The sequence below is a fragment of the Carcharodon carcharias genome, chromosome 4 (genome assembly GCF_017639515.1).
Source record: "Carcharodon carcharias isolate sCarCar2 chromosome 4, sCarCar2.pri, whole genome shotgun sequence".
Taxonomy (NCBI): Eukaryota; Metazoa; Chordata; class Chondrichthyes; order Lamniformes; family Lamnidae; genus Carcharodon; species Carcharodon carcharias.
This window is the reverse complement of record NC_054470.1, coordinates 163920622-163942148: the sequence shown is the minus strand read 5'-3', so window position 1 is coordinate 163942148 and position 21527 is coordinate 163920622. Positions and strand designations below refer to the sequence as shown.

Below are 21527 nucleotides of genomic sequence, written 5' to 3'. Positions count from 1 at the left end.
TAGAGGCACTGCTAGTTCAACACTACAGCCAGGATGTTGTCAGCTGTATCTAGTATGTTCAATTGTTTTTTTGATATGCTTTATGCTTTTCTGAACAATAAATTAATGTTCCCTGCTTTTGAACAATTCTGTAATTCTGTTTTATACTGTTTCATTCAGGAAATTGTGGAATTTTGTGTTGAACAGAAGTTGTCCATCTCTTTGAAGCTGAAAGCTGCTCTATGATATTTACAGAATCATAGAATGGTTACAGCACCGATAGAGGCCATTTAGCCTATCTTGTCTGTGCCGGCCCTCCACAAAAGCAAATTGCCTAGTGCCACTTCCCCACCTTTTTCCCCATAGCTCTACAAATATTTCCTTTTCAGATAATGATCCAATTCTCTTTTGAAAGCTACAGTTGAACCTATCCCCACCACACTCTCTGGCAGTACATTTCAGATCTTAACCATTCACTGAGTAAAAAAGTTTTCCGCCTGTTGCCATTGCTTCTTTTGCCAATGACTTTAAATTGTGCCCTTTAGTTCTTGATCCTTCCACCAATGTGAACACCTCTATCAAATCTCCTCTCATACTTCTGTTCTCCAAGGAGAACAGCCCCAGCTTCTTCAATCAACCTAGGTAACTGAAGTTCTTCATCTCAGCAACCGTTCACGTGAATCCTTTCTGCACACTATAAGGCCTTCACATCCTTCCTGAAGTGTGGTGCCCAGAACTGGATGTAATACTCCAGCTGAAGCTGAAGCAGTACATCTTCCTTGCTTTAGTACTCCACGCCCCTATTTATGAAGCCCCAGGATCCCATATGAATTTTTAAACACACTTTCATCTTGCCCTGCCATCCACAATAATTTGTGCATAAATACTCCCAGGTCCCTCTGTTCCTGCACCCACTTTAGAATTGTATCTTTTATTTTATATTGTCTCTCCAAATACCTCTCAACAAAATGATTCACTTCATGCTCCTTTGCATTAAATTTCATCTGCCACCTGCCTGTGTCCGTTTTAAGGTCAACACCACACTTCTCGTAGTTTGCAATTCTTGTAGGATTTGTGTTATCCACAAATTTTGAAACTGTGCCCTGTACACCAAAGCCTAGGTCATTAATATATATCAGGTAGAGCAGGGGTTCTAACACTGACTGCTGGAGAATTCCACTATTAAATTTCCTCCAGTCCAAAAAAAACAACTGTTAAACACTATTGTTTCCTGTCCCTTGGCCAATTTTGTATCTATGTAACTATTGTCCCTTTTATTCCATGAGCTCTAACTTTGCTCACAAGTATGTTGTGTGGCATTTTATCAGCTGCCTTTTAGAAGTCCACGTACACCAAATCAACTGCATTCCCCTCCTCGCCCTCTCTGTTACTTCATCAGAAGCTTAAGCAAGTTAGTTAAACATGGTTTACCCTTAACAAATGTATGCTGCCTTTCCTTGATGATGGTTAATTTTGTCCTAAATTATCATTTCTAGAAACTTCCCCACAATCAAGGTTAAACCAACTGGCCTATAGTTGCTGGGCTTATCCTTACACCCTTTTTTGAACGAAGTGTATCATTTGCAATCCCTCAGTAGTCTGGTGCCACCACTGTACCAAAGGAAGACTGGAAAATTACAGTCAGTCCCTCTGCAATTTCCACCCTAACTTGCTTCAGTATCCTTGGATGCACCTCATCCGATCCTGTGACATCACCCTCCTCCCAATCAGTTTTAAATCCATCAAGCATCTCAACTGCCTCCTCTTTCACCATGACATGGGCACCATCTTCACTGGTGAAGACAGATGCAAAATATAAATTTAATACCTCATCTATGCCCCCTGACTCTATGTGTAAATCCCCTTTTATGCCCATAATCAGCCCCACTCCTCTTTTTGCCACATTTTTACTCTTTATATGTTTATAGAAGACTTTTGGATTCCCTTTTATGTTAGCTGCCAGGTTTTTTCTCATACTGCCACTTTGCTTCTCTTATTTGTTTTTTCAATTCCCCTTTGAACCTTCTATATTGAGACTGATTTTCAATTGTATTATCTGTCTGACATCTGTCATATGCACCCTTTTTCTGCTTCATCTTACTCTCTGTCTCTTTCATCATACCTTTTCCCCCTTATGGGAATGCACCTTGACTGTAACTGAACAATCTCCTTCTCAATGGCACCCATTGTTCTAGTTACCATTTTAACTGCCATCCCTTGATTTCAATTTTTCTGGGACAGATTCACTCTCACTGCATTAGAGTTTGCCCTTCACCACACCACCCCCCCCCCCCCCAATTAATTATTCTTACTTTGGATCACACCTTGCCTTTCTCCATCGCCAACCTAAACTTTATAATACAATGATCACTGTCCCCTAAATGTTCCCCTACTGACACTTGATCCACTTGGCCTACCTCATTCCATCTACAAGATGCACTGCAGGAGCTCAATGAAGCTCTTTAGGCAGCACCTTCCAAACCCACAACCACTACTATCTAGATGGAAAAGGAAACTACCACCTGGAGATTCCCCTCCAAGCCAATCACCATCCCGACTTGAAAATGTATCGCCGTAGCTTCACTCTTGCTGGGTCAAAACTCTGGAACTCCCTCCCTAACAGCACTGTGGATGTACCTACACCACATGGACTGCAGCGGTTGAAGAAGGCATTTCACCACCCCCTTCTCGAGAGCAGTTAGGGCAATAAATGTTGGCCTAGACAGTGACGCCCACATTCCATGAATGAATTAAAAAAAAAATCCCAAGAATTGGGTCTATCTTCATTGGACTGGGAATATACTGATGTAGAAAATTCTCCTAAACACATCCTAGAAATTCTTGCCCTTCTCTGCCCTTTACGCTACTGCTATCCCAGCCGACATTAGAGTAACTAAAGTCTCCCACTATAACTACTCTATGGTCTGAATATTTTGGATGGCAGAGTTTCCCTTCCTGCCATCTGAAGAGTTGGCAGAGAGCACAACCCCGCCAACTCCGAGTGCCCTGCAGCCATTTCACACTTGAATGAGTGTCAGTTGGCTGCAGGCAGACTTCTGCCCCTCAATTGGCAAGGTAAATTTACAAGGTCCCAGGGCAGGGGGGAGAGGAAAGGGCTGGAGGAGTGGAAAGTGGGCAATTCGGGTGTTGAGGCTAGGGGTGGGAGTGTGGGGGGAGGTGCAGAAGCCTATAATTCTTACCCTTCTCTGTAATTTCCTTGCAATTTTTTTTATTCTTTCATGGGATGTGGTTTAGGCCAGCATTTATTGCCCATCCCTAATTGCCCCTGAGAAGGTGGTGATGAGCTGCCTTCTTGAACCGCTGCAGTCCCTGTAGTGTAGGCACACCCACTGCTGTTAGGGAAGGAGTTCCAGGATTTTGACCTAGTGACAGTGAAGGAATGGCAATATATTTCTAAGTCAGGATGGTGAGTAACTTGGAGGAGAACTTGCAGCTGGTGATGTTCCCATGTGTCTGCTGCCCTTGTCCTTTGAGTTAGCATAGATTGTGGGTTTGGCAGGTGCTGTCTATGGAGCCTTGGTGAGTTGCTGCAGTGTATCTAGTAGATGGTACACAATGCTGCCATTGTGTGTCATGATGGAGGAAGTGAATGTTTAAGGTGGGGGAATGAGGTGCTGATCAAACAGGCTACCTTGTCCTGGATGGTATCAAGGTTCTTGAGAGTTGCTGGAGGCACTCTTATCTAGGTAAGTAGCTAATGCACCTGACTTGTGCCCTGTACATGGAGGACAGACTTTGGGATGACAGGAGGTGAGTTATTTGCTGCAGAACTCCCAGCCTCTGATCTGCTATTGTAGCCACTATTTATATGGCTGGGCCAGTTCAGCTTCTGGCCCAGGATGTTGTTAGGATTTTCAGCACTGGTAATGCCATTGAATGTCAAGGGAGTTGATTAGATTCTCTCTTGTTGGAGATGGTCATTGCCTGGCACTTGTGTGGGTGAATGTTACTTGCCACTTATCAGCCCAAGCCTGGATGTTGCATTTGAACATGGACTGCTTCAGTATCTGAGGAGTGGCGAATGGCATTGAACATTGTGCAATCATTAGCGAACATCCTTATGATGGAGGGACGGTGATTGATGAAACAGGGGGTGATGGTTTGGCCTAGAAAACTACCCGAAGGAACTCCTGCAGTGATGTCCTGGAACTGAGATGATTGGCCTCTAACAAATGCAACCATCTTCCTTTGTGCTAGGTATGACTCCAACCAGCAGAGAGTTTTCCCCCGATTTCCATTGACTTCAGATTTGCTAGGGCTGCTTGATGCCACATTCAGCCAAATGATGCCTCAGTCACTCTCGCCTCACCTCTAACTGTTTCCTCTGCATTTTTCCCACTAGTTGTTGGCCTAAAGAATACACTAAGCAATGTAATGGTTCATGAAGCTGTTTCCGAATTGGAATTCTGTTGGGAATTCAGAATTTGTGGATGGTGAAGGGTTAAACATTCAGTAAGGCCAACATTCCACTACTTAGCTCAGTTTGAACCATCCTTCTGTTGTTTTGGGCCCCGAGATGGAAAATGTTTTGAAAACAATGCTGGAACTGTAAGTGAAGTATAATAAGTGCTGTACTAATGGGTTTGCTAACTGCAGTTCTCTGTAAGTGAGCAGGATAAAGTTAGTGAAGTTAAAGGACTGACTTCCAATGCAGCGTCATCCCAAAGGTTTTATCTTACCAACAGCAGGGTTTTAGGATTGAGCAAGTTTGCACTTATTGAGATTGTTTTGTTTCGCTGGTTCAAATCCAACTGCAGTAGATAGACTACCCACTAGCATTGATGAGAACCTTCTGGAATAATAATCAGGTTAAGGTTTCTGAATGAATGGAAAGCACTTGAAGCAACAAAGGAGCAAGAGCCAGTTGCTTGGGCAGCATCCACCATTTACAGGAGTCTCTTGGTGCTATGCTCTATATTTCAGCTGTGCTGGTGACTTCAGTTCATTGATTCTGAAGGACAGTAAATGCTTTGTATTTACATTTCCATGTGACTATCTGCTAAGTAAAAAAAAATACAGTTGGAACAATGAGAATCTTGTTCTTATCTGTGGATGGTATTTTTTTAAGATCAAGTTTGTTACTTTTTTCCACTGTGAATTTTATTGCGCTGGTGTTTACTTTGTGATTTCAAAGTTGCAGTTAACTCATTTGAAACTTGACATTTTGGATAGCTGTATTGCAGCAATCTGTTCAGTTGCTTTACTGCTGGTCTTACATTGCCTTGATTTTAAACTTCCTTATTTTCAAATCTCTCTATGCTTGTGCTCTCAGCCATGTCTCAATTTTAGTAGACCCGTCTCTGAGCCAGAAGGCTGTGGGTTCAAGTCCCAACTCAGACTCAAGGATGAAAACCTGGACTGTCATTAATATTGAGAGAGCGCCGCCTATCAGAAGTGCAGTCTTTAGGATCGGACATTAAACTGCCTCCTCTATCTGTTGGAAGCAAAAATTGCATGGCCCTATTTCTATAGTGAACAGGGGAGTTATCCAGGGTATCCTGGACAATGAAAGTATTTATTCCTCAGTCAACAATAAAAGAGATTATCTGATCCTTATATTGCTGTGTGTGGGAGCTTGAGTGCAAATTGCTTGCAGCATTTCCTACATTACAACAGTGACTGTGCTTCAAAAGCACTTACTTGACTAGAAAGCATCTTAGCACGTTTTGAGATCTTGAGGCACCATACTCATTTTCTCTTCTACTGCTGTAACCGCATCCAGGCCTAAAACCTTCCCAAATTCCTGGACTCCTCCAATTCTGGTTTTTTGTGCATTTGTGATTTTAATCGCTCCAGTATTGGTGGCTGTGCAGAAGGCAGCAATGTGGTTGATTCTTCAATGCCCATTGAAATGGTCTAGCAAGCCAGTCAGTTGTATCAAACCACTAAAAAGTCAAAAAGGAATGGAACAGGGCGGACCACCAGGCATCGACCTAGGCACTGGGAACAACCCTGTTGACCCTGCAAAATCCTCCTTACTAACATCTTGGGGCTTGTGCCAAAATTGGGAGAGCTGTCTTGCAGACTAGTCAAGCAACAGCCTGACATGGTCATCCTCATGGAATCATACTTTACAGACAATGTCCCAGACACCACCATCACCATCCCTGGGTATGTCCTGTCCCACCAGCAGGGCAAACCCAGCAGAAGTGGCTGCACAGTGGTATGCAGTCGAATGGGAGTTGCTCTGGGAGTCCTCAGCATTGACTCGGGACTCCATGAAGTCTCATAGCATCAGGTCAAACATGGGTAAGGAAACCTCCTGCTGATTACCATGTACTGCTCTCCCTCAGCTGATGAATCAGGGCTCCTCCATGTTGAACTCCACTTAGAGGAAGCACTGAGGATGGCAAGGCACAAAATGTACTCTGGGTGGGAAACTACAATGTTCACCACCAAGAGTGGCTCAGTAGCACCACAAATGACTGAGTTGGGTGAGTCCTGAAGGACATAGTTGCTAGACTGGGCCTGTGGCAGGTGGTGAGGGAACCAACAAGATGCATAAACATACTTGACCTCATCCTCACCAACCTGCCTGCTACAGATGCATCTATCCATGACAGTATTGATAGGAGTGACCAGCGCACAGTCGTTGTGGAGACGAAGTCCCGTCTTCATATTGAGGATACCCTCCATCATGTTGGGTGGCACTGTCACCGTGCCAAATGGGATAGATTTTGATCAGTTCTAGCAACTCAAGACTGGACATCCATGAGACACTGTGGGCCATCAGCAGCAGAATTGTACTCAAACACAATTTGTAACCTCATGGCCCGGCATATCCCCCACTCTACCATTACCATCAAGCCAGGGGATCAACCCTGGTTCAATGAAGAGTGCAGGACGGAGCACCCGGCATTGACCTAGGCACCAAAAACAACCCCGTCGACCCTGCAAAGTCCTCCCTACTAACATCTTGGGGCTTGTGTCAAAATTGGGAGAGCTGTCTCACAGACTAGTCAAGCAACAGCCTGACATGATCATCCTGCAAGGCCAGGAACAGCATCAGGCAGACCGAAAAATGAGGTACCAACACAGGACTACTTCCGTGCCAAACAGCATAAGCAGCTAGTGATAGACGGGGCTAAGCAATTCCACAACAAACAGATTAGATCCAAGCTCTTCAGTCCTGCCACATCCAGTTGTGAATGGACAATTAAACAACTCACTGGAGGAGGAGGCTGCATAAATACCCCCATCTTCAATGATGAGGGAGCCCAGCACAGCAGTGCAAAATACAAGGCTGAAGCATTTGCAATAATCTTTAGCCAGAAGTGCCGAGTGGATGACCCACCTTGGCCTCCCCCAGAGGTCCTTAGCATTACAGATGTGAGTCTTCAGCCAATTTGATTCATTCCATGTGATATCAAGAAATGGCTGAAGGCACTGGATATTGCAAAGGCTTTGGGCCCTGACAACGTTCCGGCAATAGTACTGAAGACTTGTGCTCCACAAATTGCCACGCCCCTAGCCAAGCTGCCCCAGTGCAATGACAGCACTGGCATCTACCCGGCAATGCGGAAAATTGCCCAGTTATGTCCTGCACACAAAAAAAGCAGGACAAACCTAACCCAGTCAATTACGTCCCAATCGATCTACACTCGAGCATCAGTAAAGTGATGGAAGGGGTCATCAACAGTGCTATCAATCTGCACTTGCTTAGCTGACACTCAGTTTGGGTTCTGTCAGTGCCACTCAGCTCCTGACCTCATTACAGCCTTGGTTCAAACATGGACAAAAAAAGTTGAACTCCCAAATTGAGGTGAGAGTGACTGCCCTTGACATCAAGGCAACATTTGACCGAGTGTAGCATCAAGGAGCCCTAGCAAAACTCTCTGGTGGTTGGAGTCATACCTAGCACAAAGGAAGATGGTTGTGGTTGTTGGAGGTCAGTTATTTCAGCTCCAGGACATCACTGCAGGAGTTCCTCAGGGTAGTGTCCTAGGTCCAACCATCATCAGCTGCTTCATAAATGATCTTCCTTCCATCATAAAGTCAGAAGTGGGGATGTTCACTGATGATTGCACAATGTTCAGCACCATTCATGACTCCTCAGATGCTGAAGCTGTCCATGTCCAAATGCAGCAAGACCTGGATAATATCCAAGCTTGGGCTGACAAGTGACAAGTAACGTTGCCTGGCACATGTGTGATGCGAATGACCATTTCCAACAAGAAAGAATCTAACCATCCTTGACATTTAATGGCATTACCATTGCTGAATCTCCCACTATCAACATCCTGGCCGGGGGCGGGTGGGGTGGGGGGGGGTTTACTATTGACCAGAAACTGAACTACCATATAAATACTGTGGCTGCAAGAGAGGTCAGAGGCTAGGAATCCTGTGCGAGTAACTCACCTCCTGATTCCCCAAAGCCTGTCCACCATCTACAAGGCACGTGTTGGATGTGTGATGGAATATTCTGCACTTGCCTGGATGAGTGCAGCTTCAACAACACTCAAGAAGCTTGACACCATCCAGGACCAAGCAGCCCGCTTAATTGGCACCCCATCCACAAACATTCACTCCCTCCACCACTGACGCACGGTAGCAGCAATGTGTACCGTGTACAAGATACACTGCAGCAACTCACCAAGGCTCCATATACAGCACCTTCCAAACCCACAACCTCTACCACATGGAAGGGCAAGGACAGCAGATAGATGGGAACGTCACCACCTGAAAGTTCCCCCTCAAGCCTGTCATCATCCTGACTTGGAAATATATCATTGTTCCTTCACTGTTGCTGGGTTAAAATCCTGGAACTCCCACCCTAACAGCACAGTGGGTGTACCTACACCACATGGATGGCAGCAGTTCCAGAAGGAAGCTCACCACCACCTTCCCAAGGGCAATTCAGGATGGACAGTAAATGCTGGCTTAGCCAGCGAAGCCTCCATCCCATGAATGAATATATTTTTAAAAAAAGCTGCCTAGGACCTAAGCTCTGGAAATCCCTGCCTAAGCCTTCCTACCTCTCTGCCTCTGCCTCTCCTTTAAATCGCTCTTTGAAACCTGGATTTTCTTGTACTACCTGGATCAAGGTCAAATTTTGTTTTATAATATTCCTATGAAGGGCCTTGGGATGTTTTACCACATTAAAGATGCTTTAAAAATGTAATTTGATATTGTCCATTCAAAGAATTAGAATGGAAAAAGATACCTATATAGATTCAGGCATCACAGAGCTTTGAAATAACCATTAACTTTATGAAGTGTTGTCCTTCACTTGGTCAGATTTAATGTAATGCTTTATAAGAATTGTGGGTACATTAGCGGAAGTAATAAGATCTTAAAACCTTGATAGTGCAGATCAGCATGAAGCGAATTTGTTTCACGAATGAATGCAGCTTAAATATGTTCAAAATACTGTAAAGAACTTGCATTTATATGGAGCTTTTCACCGTTTCAGAACACCCCAGAGCACTTCAGTCTATCGATTATGTTTGAAGTGTGGCCATTGCTGTAATGTAGGGAAATACTGCATCCATTCTGTACACAGCAAGATCCCATAAAAAGTAATTGGACCTATGACCAATTAAACCATCTCAGTTGGTTGAGGGATAAATGTTGATCAGACTCCACACCCACCCCCCCCCCCCCCCACTCGCTGCTCTTTGAATACTGTTCCAAGATATTTTACATCCACCTAAGTGAGCAGGCATGACCTCTTCATATTTTAATTATCTTCCGGCTGCAGACTTAGAAATTAGGAACAGGAGTAGGCCACTCGGCTCTTCGAGCCTGCTCTGTCATTCAATATGAATTGAATCTGATTGGTCTGATTGTAACCTCAACTCTACACTCCCATCTACCCCCAATAGCCTCTTACCCCAATGCTTATCAAGAATCTATCTAGCTCTGCCTTAAAAATATATAAAGATCCTGCTTCCACCACCTTTTGAGGAAGTGAGTTCCAAAGATACACGACCCTCTGAGAGGAAAGAATTCTCCTCATCCCTGTCTTAAATGAGCGACCTCTTATTTTTAAACAGTGACCTCTAGTTCTGGATTATCCCACAAGAGGAAGCATCCTCTCCACAGCCACCCTGTCAAGACACCTCAGGATCTTAAAGGTTTCAATCAAGTCACCTCTTAAACTTCTAAGCCCCAGCAGATACAAGGCTAGCTTGACCAACCTCTCCTCATAAGACAACCCTCCCATTCCAGTTGTTAGTTTAGTAAACCTTCTCTGATCTGCTACCAATGCACTTACATCCTTCCTTTAATAAGGAGACCAGTTCTGTACACAGAACTCGAGATGTGGTCTCACTAATGCCCTGTATAACTGAAGCATAACCTCCTTATTTTTGTATACATTTCGCCTCACAATAAACGATAAAATTCTCTTAGCTTTCCTAATTACTTCCTGTACTTGCATAGCAGCCTTTTGCGATTCATAGACATTTTAAAGCTGCCTGGATTTAAGCCGACACTTCATGCAACTGACTTGCAACAGTATTAAATAGCAAACGGTGATTGTTCCCATGGAAATGATCTGATATATACATCAATAAATTTTCGTAACACAGCCAAGTGTTGAAGCACACATTTGAATATATAGAACAGGGAAGACCAAATCATGAAGCCTTAAATTCTAGTGTAACTTTATTGGTTTCTTTTGTACTGAATTGAATTGGAAAATGTAGGTAGTAGACTGGTGTTATAAGAATTGATTTTCCAGGCCCCCACCCCCCCCACAACCCACCGAAGTTCCCGCACTGCTAACTGATTTGGTTTAGGCAGATCATGTGATCTTACAACACCTGATTATTCTTAAAGCTACAGTCCTATGTTTATCCAAACTATAATTACTACAACTGGGATGACTAAGCTTCCTCTATCCTGGAGTGTTTTGTACAGTTTGTTTCCTGCTGTAGTAAAACTGAAGAGAAGAACAGGTCTGCGTTCTAATATGAGGCACACAACTATTTTATTGCCCCAAAGTCTTGGTTTCTTGGAATTGGCTACAATCAGTGAGAGACAATTTGCTCTTCCTAAAAATGAATAAATTAAAGCTGAATGTTACATGGGACCAAATGTTGTTGTCAAAATAATGGTCAGGCTAATGGCACTGTCCATTAATCAATGCATAAATGGTACAGTAACGTCAGGAGTGGAGCTGATGCACGGTTAAATACCAATATCCATAAGTTTCTGTCAAGTTGCACAGCTCCGCTGTTAACTGTGTGCAAAAGTCATCATGTGTGCCTCGCAACAAATGCAACGAATGGTGTGAAGTTCTGCATTTGAACAGCATATATAAAGTAAGTCTGCAATTGAAAGTTAAGTTTTGCCATTCAAAGTCTCCCCTTTTAACCATGTACTAATAGTTAATTACTACCAATCAACCTCTCAGTCCCTGAAAATTAACTATTAAATGTGGAGTTTAATTCCTTGCGGTATTAATTGTTAGATTTGGAGATTTAAAAAAAAATCAAATCTTAAATTTTAGAAACACTTGTTCTTTTTGTCTCTCTCTTCTCCCTGATTTCTCTCTCCTTTATTTCTTGTTCTGTCCCTGATTTGAGACTGAATTCGCCCACTTGAATTTACACTTTCTTCTTCCCATGTCCTTCCTTTTTGTTTCTCACTTCTTTCATCTGATTGGTTAAGGAGGTGTGTAGATGGCTGCCCTGTTTCCCTTGCCGTGCTATTATTAGCTCACACTTCCAGCAACTTCTTATAAAACCTAAACACACACGAGTAAGTCTGACTAATGGCAGGTGCTATTAAAAGCCCTGTTCACTATGATTTTTGGTAAACCATACATATTTGTAAAGAAATAACGCTGCATTTCTGCATAATCTAATCTAGGTTGGACAGTCATGTATGCTAATTATTTGTTTTGCTTTTTTGAGAGCAGCATGGTTGTACATTGGCGCAGCTGGGGCCTTTCTCTTCATCCTGATTCAGCTCATGCTGCTGGTGGAGTTTGCACACAAATGGAACAAAACTTGGTGAGTTACTTCCCTTGAAAAGCTTTTAGAAGTAGGGAGCCCTTTGAAGTTTGAACAGACAAGCGACAAAGTTTTCGGACTGGCGACCAATTGGTTTATCGTTGGGCAGAATAATAATTTATAAGTTTGTGCTTTTGTTCACCCTGGATTGTTTAGAAAGAGTGAGAAAACCTTTTTTCTTTCCGCAGCTTTGGGGGAGGATTTTCCCCTCGTTGGGCGGGTGCAGCCTGGGAGCGGTTGCGAAATGGCCTGCCATCTGCAATCGGGGCCCCGACTGCAATTTCATGCTAGTTGGCCAATTAACGGCCAGCCAGCATGAAACGCACGCTGAGGGCCTCAGCGCTGCAGGGGGAGGAACACGAACGCTGAAGTTTGCGCATGTGCGGGCCAGCGATCATTGCAAGCTCCCTGAAGGCACAGAGCTGCTTCAGGGGGCTAAAGGATTCAAAAATTAAAAACAAAGATTTGAAAAATAAGGGAAACATGTCCCCAAGTGAACAGGGACATGTTAAAATGAGTTTAAAACATCTTTTACTTTTTTTTTATTCACTGTTGGAAACCTCATCCTGCCCTTGGATTAGGTTTCACAAAAAAACGCAAAGGCCGCCAGGCCTATTCGCTTGCCTGCCAACTGTAAGGTTGGACAGGCAGTGAAAAATTCAAATTCATTAATCGATTACTGGGCTTAATAGCCCTCTTAATTGTTGGCGGGCGTGCTGCCAACTCTTCGCGTGCCCACTGACCGAAATATTGCGCGAGTGAGTGATGACATCAGGACACGTGGGCCAGTCGTCGTCACATGCTATTTCACGCTCAGGCGTATTGGGTGCGTGCCCACGTGCCGAGCTGAAAGTTCTGCCCCTGATGTACGTAATATCACATGGTTTGTTTCTGAGACTGGGATCCATTATTGGTTACAGAGCTATGGAGGCTGTTAGCCATTGTCTTGAAACTCCTTTTTGTAGTGCTTTGTGCTCAGAATTTTAACGTCACTGTTCACCTTGTTGTTGACATAATGATCCAGAGTGCATAAAGCAGTTGTGCGCACAATCTTATTCTCAAAACATTACAGTGAAAGCACAACATCATTTTAATTATAAAGGCAAAATACTGCGGATGTGGGAAATCTGAGACAAAGACAAAAAATGCTGGAAAAACTCAGCAGACCTGACAGCATCTGTGGAGAGAAAGACAGAGTTAATGTTTTTATCAACTTCACAAAGCAGATTAACAATCGTTGAATAATTGGCTGTATTGAAGACAAAACTCCCTACAGTTGTGCATATTTTGGGTCGATGATGAGGACAAGTAGCTTCTTCCACTGCTGGTAAACATTTAATCAGCTTATCAAGTTGGATTCATTCTAGATTCCACTATTATTTGTGTTTGGGTGATGTAATGCATAAAAGTAACCTTGCACTTACTTATCCCAAGTGCCACACTAGGAGAGAGTAAGCTATTAATGGAGGGAGATAAGCCAATAAGAAAGCTGCCTGATTTTAGGCAAAGATACTGATCCTCCTCCCCGGTCAGCAGGAAGACCAGTTAGGAACGATCCTTCTTTTCCTTACACCCCATAGGCCAATTGATCATCAAGGACCAGGGATAAATGAGTTGCTTCAGCTTTTAAAACTATTGGCCACAGAACAGTTAAAGGCAAGCCTACCTATTTAATATACCCCTGTTCTCTCCAAGTCCCATCAAAATGTATCTTGGCATCAACATTTTCTTTAGTATAAGTACAATGAATACCTTGGAGTGTCCCATCTATCCTGTAAAGTTGATGTGTGGCTTAGTGCAGTAGTTCCACATGGGCTGGCTTCCAGTGTTGAGCATGATGGCTAAAGGAAGGGGATGCGTAAAGGATACATTTTTCTGCAGGTCTGAAGGAGAAGCTTGAAGTGACATCAAAGCTAGTTTGTGGACTGTTCCTAGTGAATGATTACAGAATGACATTGCCAGAAGTTTATAATCTGTACCGGCTGGCTGTTTCGACCTGATGTGAAGGGGAACGATGGAAAACTGGCAAGGGATATAATTGTGTTTTTAATTTGAATAGAACCAGAGAGATTTATTTTCCTCATATCTTAAGTTACTATGCTCTATTTGGGAAATGTGCCCTGTCAGTACAGCGTTCTAATAAACTTCTAAGGTTCTGGGCACTGTTATCTCATATCTGGTATAACATGTGGACTTTTGCTATCCACTAGCCAAATGACGACTAACCAGTTTCCTGTTCTGTCTGTCTTGCTAATAGGTGGGCTGGAACAGCAAACAATAAATGCTGGTATGCTGCCTTGGCCCTGGTTACACTCATTCTTTACTCGGTCGCTGTTTGCGCTGTTGTTCTAATGGTGATCTTTTACACCGACCCTGATGGATGTACGCTAAACAAGATTTTACTGGGTGTCAATACTGGCCTCTGCTTCGTTGTCTCCATGGTGGCGATTACACCCTGTGTTCAAAAATGTGAGTTCATAAACTTTGAATACTGACTCATGTACCATTAAACTAACACTTTCTCAGTGCTTTTATTTTCATCCCTGTGTTACTGGCTGAACTGCATGAGGAAAGTCACTGAGACCTGATTTGAGATTCACTTGTTTGTCCCTGTTCAAAACAGTTTCAAAGCATTCAAATAATATTTAAAATATCTTGTATTTTGATGCAGTTTAAGTGGTTAATTGTTAGTGCTATCAGCTTTCTACTCTTTATGTGGACATCATGGGCAGAATTCTAACTGCCAAGGGGAAGCGGGTTCTGGTGTGGGTGAGGGAAGGGCGTGTTAAATGACTCAAAAGTGGCCCTGAGTTGGTAACTCGACATGATCCTGCCCACTTTGGATTTGATTTGGCAGGGTTTTCAGGTGAATCAGGAACCCTTGGGCAGCTGTTGGGTATAAGTCATTACAATATGCAAGCAGGGAATTAACTTTGAATTTAACCCAGCATTCTGAGGGACCTAAAAAGGAATTTGCAGATGGAGGAAAGGATCATGGCTGAGGAATCAAATGAACACTTTGCATCTGTCTTAAGAACTGTCTTTGCATCTGTCTTTAGGTATCTATAGATTTAGCTGTTGGGGCGAAAGGGATCAAGGGATATGGGGAGAAAGTGTGAGCAGGCTATTAAGTTGGATGATCAATCACGATCATAATGAATGGCAGAGCAGGCTCGAAGGGCCAAATGGCCTACTCCTACTCCTAATTTTTATGTTTCTATGTTTACCAAGGACGTATATGCTACCCAGGCCATGGTGACTGACGTGGAAACTCTGTCACTAAAAGGGTTAAAAATTGGCAAGGTGGAAGTATTGAATAGACTGTCAGTACTTAAATTTGACAAGGCACCGGGACCGGATCAAAAGCATCCAAGGATGTTGAAGGAAGTAAGAGTAGAATTTGCAGGGGTACTGGCCATAATCTTTCAGTCTTCCCTAGACTCAGGGGTGGTGCCAGAGGACTGGAGAATTGCAAACATTACACCCTTGTTCAAAAAAGGTTGTAAGGATAAACCCAGCAATTACAGACCAGTCAGTTTAACTTTAACAGTGAGCAAGATTTCAGAAACAATTATTCAGGATAGAATTAGTAGTCACATGGAAAAATATGAGTTGATAAGGAAGAGCCAGCATGGGTTTCTAAAGGAGAAATCATGTTTAACTAACTTGCTGGAGTTTTTTGAAGAGGTAACAGAAAAGGTTGATGAGGGTAATGCTGTTGATATGGTGTACATGGATTTTCAAAAGGCATTTGATTGTGTCGCACAACAGACTTGTGAGAAAAGTTATAGCTTATGGAATAAAAGGAACAGTAGCAAAGTGGATACAAAATTGGCTGAAAAATAGGAAGCAGAGAGTAACATTCAATGGATATTTTTCGGGCTGGAAGAAGGTTTGTTGGTGAGTTCCCTATGGGGTCTGTATCAGGACCCTTGCTTTTCCTGATATATATTAATAATCTAGATTTTGGTATGCACAGGACAATTTCAAAGTTTGTGGATGATATAAAGCTTGGGAGTGTTGTAAAGTGCAAGGAGGATGGTGTGTCCTTTCAAAAGGACATAGACAAGTTGGTGGAGTGGGCAGATAGGTGGCAGATGAAGTTCAATGTGGAGAAGTGTGAGGTGGTGCATTTTGGTAGAAAGAACGTGAACAGGCAATATAAAATAAGGGGTGAAATTTTGAAAGGTGTTCAGGAGCAGAAGGACTTTGGTGTATATGTGCATAGATCATTGAAGGTGGCAGGACAGGTGGAGAGAGCAGTTAATAAAGCATATAGTATCCTGGGCTTTATTAATAGGGGCATAAGAGTACAAGAGCAGGGAGGTTATGCTGAATTTATATAAGCCACTCATTAGACCTCAGCTGGAGTATTGTTTACAGTTCTGGGCACCATATTATAGGAGGGATGTGAACAGATTGGAGAGAGTGCAGAAGAGGTTTACAAGAATGGTTCCAGGGATGAGAAACTTCAGCTATGAGGATAGATTGGAGAGATTGGGACTGTTCTCCTTGGAAAGAAGGCAGCTAAGAGGAGATTTGATAGAGATGCTCAAAATCAAGAGGGGGCTGGATAGAGTAGATAGGGAGCAACTGTTCCCTTCGTAAAAGGATCAAGAACGAGAGGGGACAGATTTAAAGTGATTTGCAAAAGAAGCAAATGTGATGTGGGAAAAAGTTTTTTCACGCAATGAATGGTTTGGGTCTGGAATGCACTGCCTGGAAGTGTGATAGAGGCAGTTTCAACTAAGGCATTCAAGAGGGTATTAGATGATTTTTTGAATAGAAACAATGTGTAAGGGTAGGGGGGAAAAAGCAGGGCAATGGCACTAGGTCATAATGCTCATTTGGAGAGCCGGTGCAGACACGATGGGTCGAATGGCCTCCTTCTGTGCTATTAAAATTCTGTGATTCTGAGTTTAATTGTCAGCCCAGGGGTCTCCTGAGCTGTCTGCAACTTGCTGGGGTCAGCAAGGCGAGAATATGGCCGAGCAGTGCTAATTCAGTGAAACCGACAGGCTGAGATGACGTCATCTCCGAGCACGATGATGCCGTCTCTGGCATCTGGTGTTATTGGCCTATGGCAATGACCTTCCTATGACTTGCTACCAGCCTCCCCGCTGCATGCGGGTCTGTTCAGTTGAGATTCGGCCCCATGTATCAATTAGATTGATACCCACTGATGAAACAAACGCACTCTCTGTCTGGATTTTTCTTCTCTCAATCAAGCCTCTATTTTCTCTTTCTTCCCCTCTCTTCCTTTGTTTCTCTTCCCCTAGCTCCACCTTTCTCTTTTTTTTTGGCTCTTCCTCCTTTTTCCTGCTCGTTAGACCTCTGTTTTATTATCATCAGCAATAACGGTGAATGATTTTCGGTTTCTGTACTTGGCCATCTCCAGTTTCAGCCTGACTTTGTTATTTTAGCTAGTGAATGACAGCACTTGTCACCCTTCCTACTGGGTTGTGTTTGGAGGGGGCAGGACAGGGCTTCATGACTTTGTGTAGGGAACAAGTTAAACTTGTCTGGCTGCTGCTTCTGGAGTTGACCTCACCATTCACAGTAGTGGCTGGTACCCGCCTCCCAATTATTTTTACATAACTAAATTTCCATTACTTTCCCAATCCACAATTACCCTGTGACTTGTCTTTCCCACACCAAACAAAGCCATGTGCTCCTAGTGTTTACTTTGTAAAAACCTTTGCATTCATTGCAGTAAGTTACAAGGCTGTGATTACATGATTGGACTGTGACAAAGATGGGCCTGATTTGGTACTTTGTGCTGCACTATCTCATGCAGAAATAACTGATTGTAACTGTTTGGATGCTTAAGAGGAACTATTTTGAGACATTGTGGAAAGGTGATATAATTCCCTAATAGAAAAACAGACCATGAACATCATGTGCACTGCTCAAAAGAAATCCAATCTGACTGGAAATGGAATTAGGTCATGTGAAAGTTAAAATAAAAAACTTTCATTGTCTGAAGGGAAAACCAGCAGATAGAGCCACACAGTTGTGTGTGATTAGCAAGGAGGGTTGGTGAAGATAAGTGTGCACTCTCACCTACATCAGGCATTCTCTTTTTACCAAGGGGTTAGAAATCTTTCTATTAAAACCATGCTTTGTTTCAACACATGTTTGCCTGCTGTCCTTAAGGCACAGTACTTGATGTTCTGCTACCCTTGCCAGAAACTAAACTAATACAGCATCACAGTTGTAAAACCAGGATCCCTTTTGTGTGTCTCGGTTGGGCTTTTGCATCCATGCAGTTGCTGCAGTGATTCTGCATCATGTGTGTGACATGTCAGTCTGAAACTACTGTCAATGTGATGGGTCTTCAGTCCATCTTGTGCATGTTTTCTGTACCAGTCTCAAAGTGAAGCTCATTTTTAACAGTAATGTTTTTACAGGTTTCTGTGTTGTGTTTCTATTTTAAGAATACATTTGAATCTATAACATACTAAACATCTGCTCAAACCAGCCTGAATAACTTTTAAAAATTGGCAATCTTTTCTTTTTGCTATTCCTCTCTACTCAGCTCTCTAAAGAGAATGACTCTTGGCTAGAAAATGGTTCCCAGGTTCCCTGTCTTCTCCTCTCCACTTGACCATTAAATGTGAATGAACTATGACAGTGAATATCAAAAGATTGTTGGATTGTCAAGCTGTTTGACTCTGAACCAATTTGATCTTTACCTGATGTCTCCATTTCACCAAATTTACTGGATAGCAGCATCTGTGGCTCATTTGGGTTAACTTTATCTCTATGTAGTGCAAAGGATCATTGGTGGAATGACCAGAGTGTTGGAGGGGAGAACAGCCTGATGGGAGGAGGGGATGTCCGTGACTTGATAACAAATGTTTAACATTGCAAGTGACTGGCTGGGACTTCTGTTCTTAAACACTTCTCAGTTGAAAAACCAATTGAATGTTTCAATAATTTCTTAATTCTTGAATTTTGTAATGAAACTTATGAGACCCTGAGGGGCCTTGACAGGGTGGAAGTGGAGAGGATATTTCTTCTTGTGGAAAAACCTAGAACCCGGGGATATTGTTTAAAAATAAGGGGTCGCCCATTTAAAACAGAGAGGAGGCAAAATTTTTTCTCTGGGAGGGTCGTGAGTCTTTGGAACTCTCTTCCTGAAAAGGTGGTAGAAGCAGAGTCTGTGAACATTTTTAAGGCAGAGGTGGATAGATTCTTAGTAAGCAAGGAGGTGATAGGTTATCAGGGATAGGTGGGATTTAGATTTCAGGTTACTATAGATCAGCCACAATCTTATTAAATGGCAGAGAAGGCTCAAGGGGCTGAATGGCCTACTCCTGCTCCTTGTTTGTATGTTCATTCCTCATAGGACCCAGTGACAACATAAATCTTATTTTCACTAATATCTCTATGGCAAGGGGTAAAAGTTTCAACTTCAGGCGCAACCAGCAAAACAGGGGCAAATTGCACCCAAAATGACTCCTGTTTTTTGAAAAGATTTTTTTCTCTTTTGCCACACACAAAATCTGCTGTGAACCAGAGTGATCGGGTAACATTTTAAAATGTCTTTTGAAAGGAATATTTTTCTTTTAGAAGCAATGTTGCTTTTGATATATCATTGATATATTTAAGAGTAGTAACTTTACAAAGGGGTTTATCAGACAGAAATACACATTTTTTTATCATTAGTGTCATTCCACCACCTGTGAGTAGCCCAATTTTAAGTGACTTGTTAGGAGCAGGTGGGAGGGAGTGAACTGTCTCCCCTCTATTCAACCTCCTCAGTTGGTTACAACAAAAGGAAAAGTTTCTTTTTCATGAGAATATGCCTTTTCCAAATCGGAATATATTTAGCTATTTAAGCAGTGAGCAATAAAGAGCCAATCAAACAAGGTTTTCTTGAGTCAAAGAAAGAGCAAATGTATTAACCACTAAACCAGAGGGGGAAAAATAAAAACATGACATCAAGCATTCGGCCCTCATGACCATTCAGTCTCACACATGCGCACAAAAGCACGCGCTGACACATGCGCACAAAAACACGCGCTCACACATGCGCACAAAAAGACACGCTCACACATGCGCACAAAAACACACGCTCACTGGCACGCGCACAAAACCACATGCACACAAAAACATACACACTCACTGGCATGCACAAAAACACGTGCACAAGCACATACACAAACCGCACGAGCACACACACAAACCCCACGAGCACACACACAAACCGCACGCCACACAAACCGCACACCAAACACACGTCGCACAAACACAGACACTGCACACACACATTTACAACATGCACACACACAGCCCCCACCCACAACCAAGAGTCCAATAAAAAAACATTAACGAATATAATGGTTAAGTGCCCTTTGATTGCCTTTGAGGCATAGATTTTTAAACCTTGTACCGACTTGGATTAACTAGTTTCGTGGAGGTGGTCAGATGTAGAAGGTGTTGCAGTTATTACAAAATCTCGGTTCACTAGTAGATTTTTAGCAAGGTTGCCTTCTGAACCGGCTAATACTTGTTCCCAGAGTGAGAGAGCTTTCAGCCTGTCTCATCTGCTTTTTTGCAAATCTCTCTGCAGTAACTGCAGCCTGGCCTAATATACTTCACCCACTGGGCAGGATTTTACAGCCCCGTCGACGCAGGGATGGGGTTGTAAAATGCATCAAACCATTCAAAACTCCATTGACTTCATTGGCACCATAAAATGTCACCAGTGTAAAATTTCACCCAGTGTTTGCATTTTAATGTCTCCTTAGCCAGTGACAAGTTTCGATGGGTCTCTGAATTATAGGAAATGTCTTCTCTTCACACTCCCCGGAGGGTGTCTGGTTTGCTTTGCCACCTTCACCTTAGGAGGTGGCCTTGCATTTTAACTAGTTTGTTCTGTCTCATTTCAAATTACAAAATTTTCAGTCACTTGAAAGTTGAAAAGTCATATTTTCAAAAATAAAGGGACATAGCCTCATGACACCTCCACACCACAAGAAAAGGTATATACAAAAAATACAAAGCATCAGAAAGCGCGTTCACTCCCATTCCCTCTCTTAGCCTTGGTCTGGATTGTCCCATCAGTTCTAACTGGGTCTCTTTACATTCTGGACAGGGCGTCCACAGTCACATTTGATTTCCCTGCAATGTGGGTGATATTTAGGTGATCTGGTTGGAGAAACGAACTCCATTCTGATTTTGAATTTCTCTACAAGGTTGGGCAGCTACAGTACTGAAGTTTGGATGTAGAACCCACATGCCCCCAAAGATCTCATGATTTCCTGTTTTATTGCGGGAATGGGAAATTATGCTATTGCTAGTACCTTTGCAGCTCTGGGCAGTACTTGTACATGTACTACCCTCATGTCCTAGGTAGGTCACCTGAGCCTTGGGAACTTGCTTTTTGCAAAATTGACCACGAGGTCAGCTGCATGTAATTTCTGGGAAAGGGCTTCCAGTTGGTCTAAGTGAGTTTCACAGGTGTCACTGTGCATTCAGAGGTTGTCTAGGTACATTTCACAATTGGCTAAACCCACCACTACCTGGTTCATCAGTCTTTGCCTCAGCCACCTTTCAATC

At 43.0% G+C, this 21527-nt stretch overlaps 1 protein-coding gene across 1 annotated transcript in view; it reads left to right on the top strand.

Annotated features, from left to right (window-relative positions):
- serinc5 (serine incorporator 5) overlaps window positions 1–21527 on the top strand; it is a 92707-nt gene that overhangs the window by 54443 nt on the left and 16737 nt on the right. Inside the window, exons 5-6 of the mRNA XM_041186199.1 lie at window positions 11867–11960; window positions 14218–14429. Of these exons, the coding sequence (XP_041042133.1) occupies window positions 11867–11960; window positions 14218–14429 (306 nt within the window). The remainder of the gene's footprint in view (window positions 1–11866; window positions 11961–14217; window positions 14430–21527) is intronic.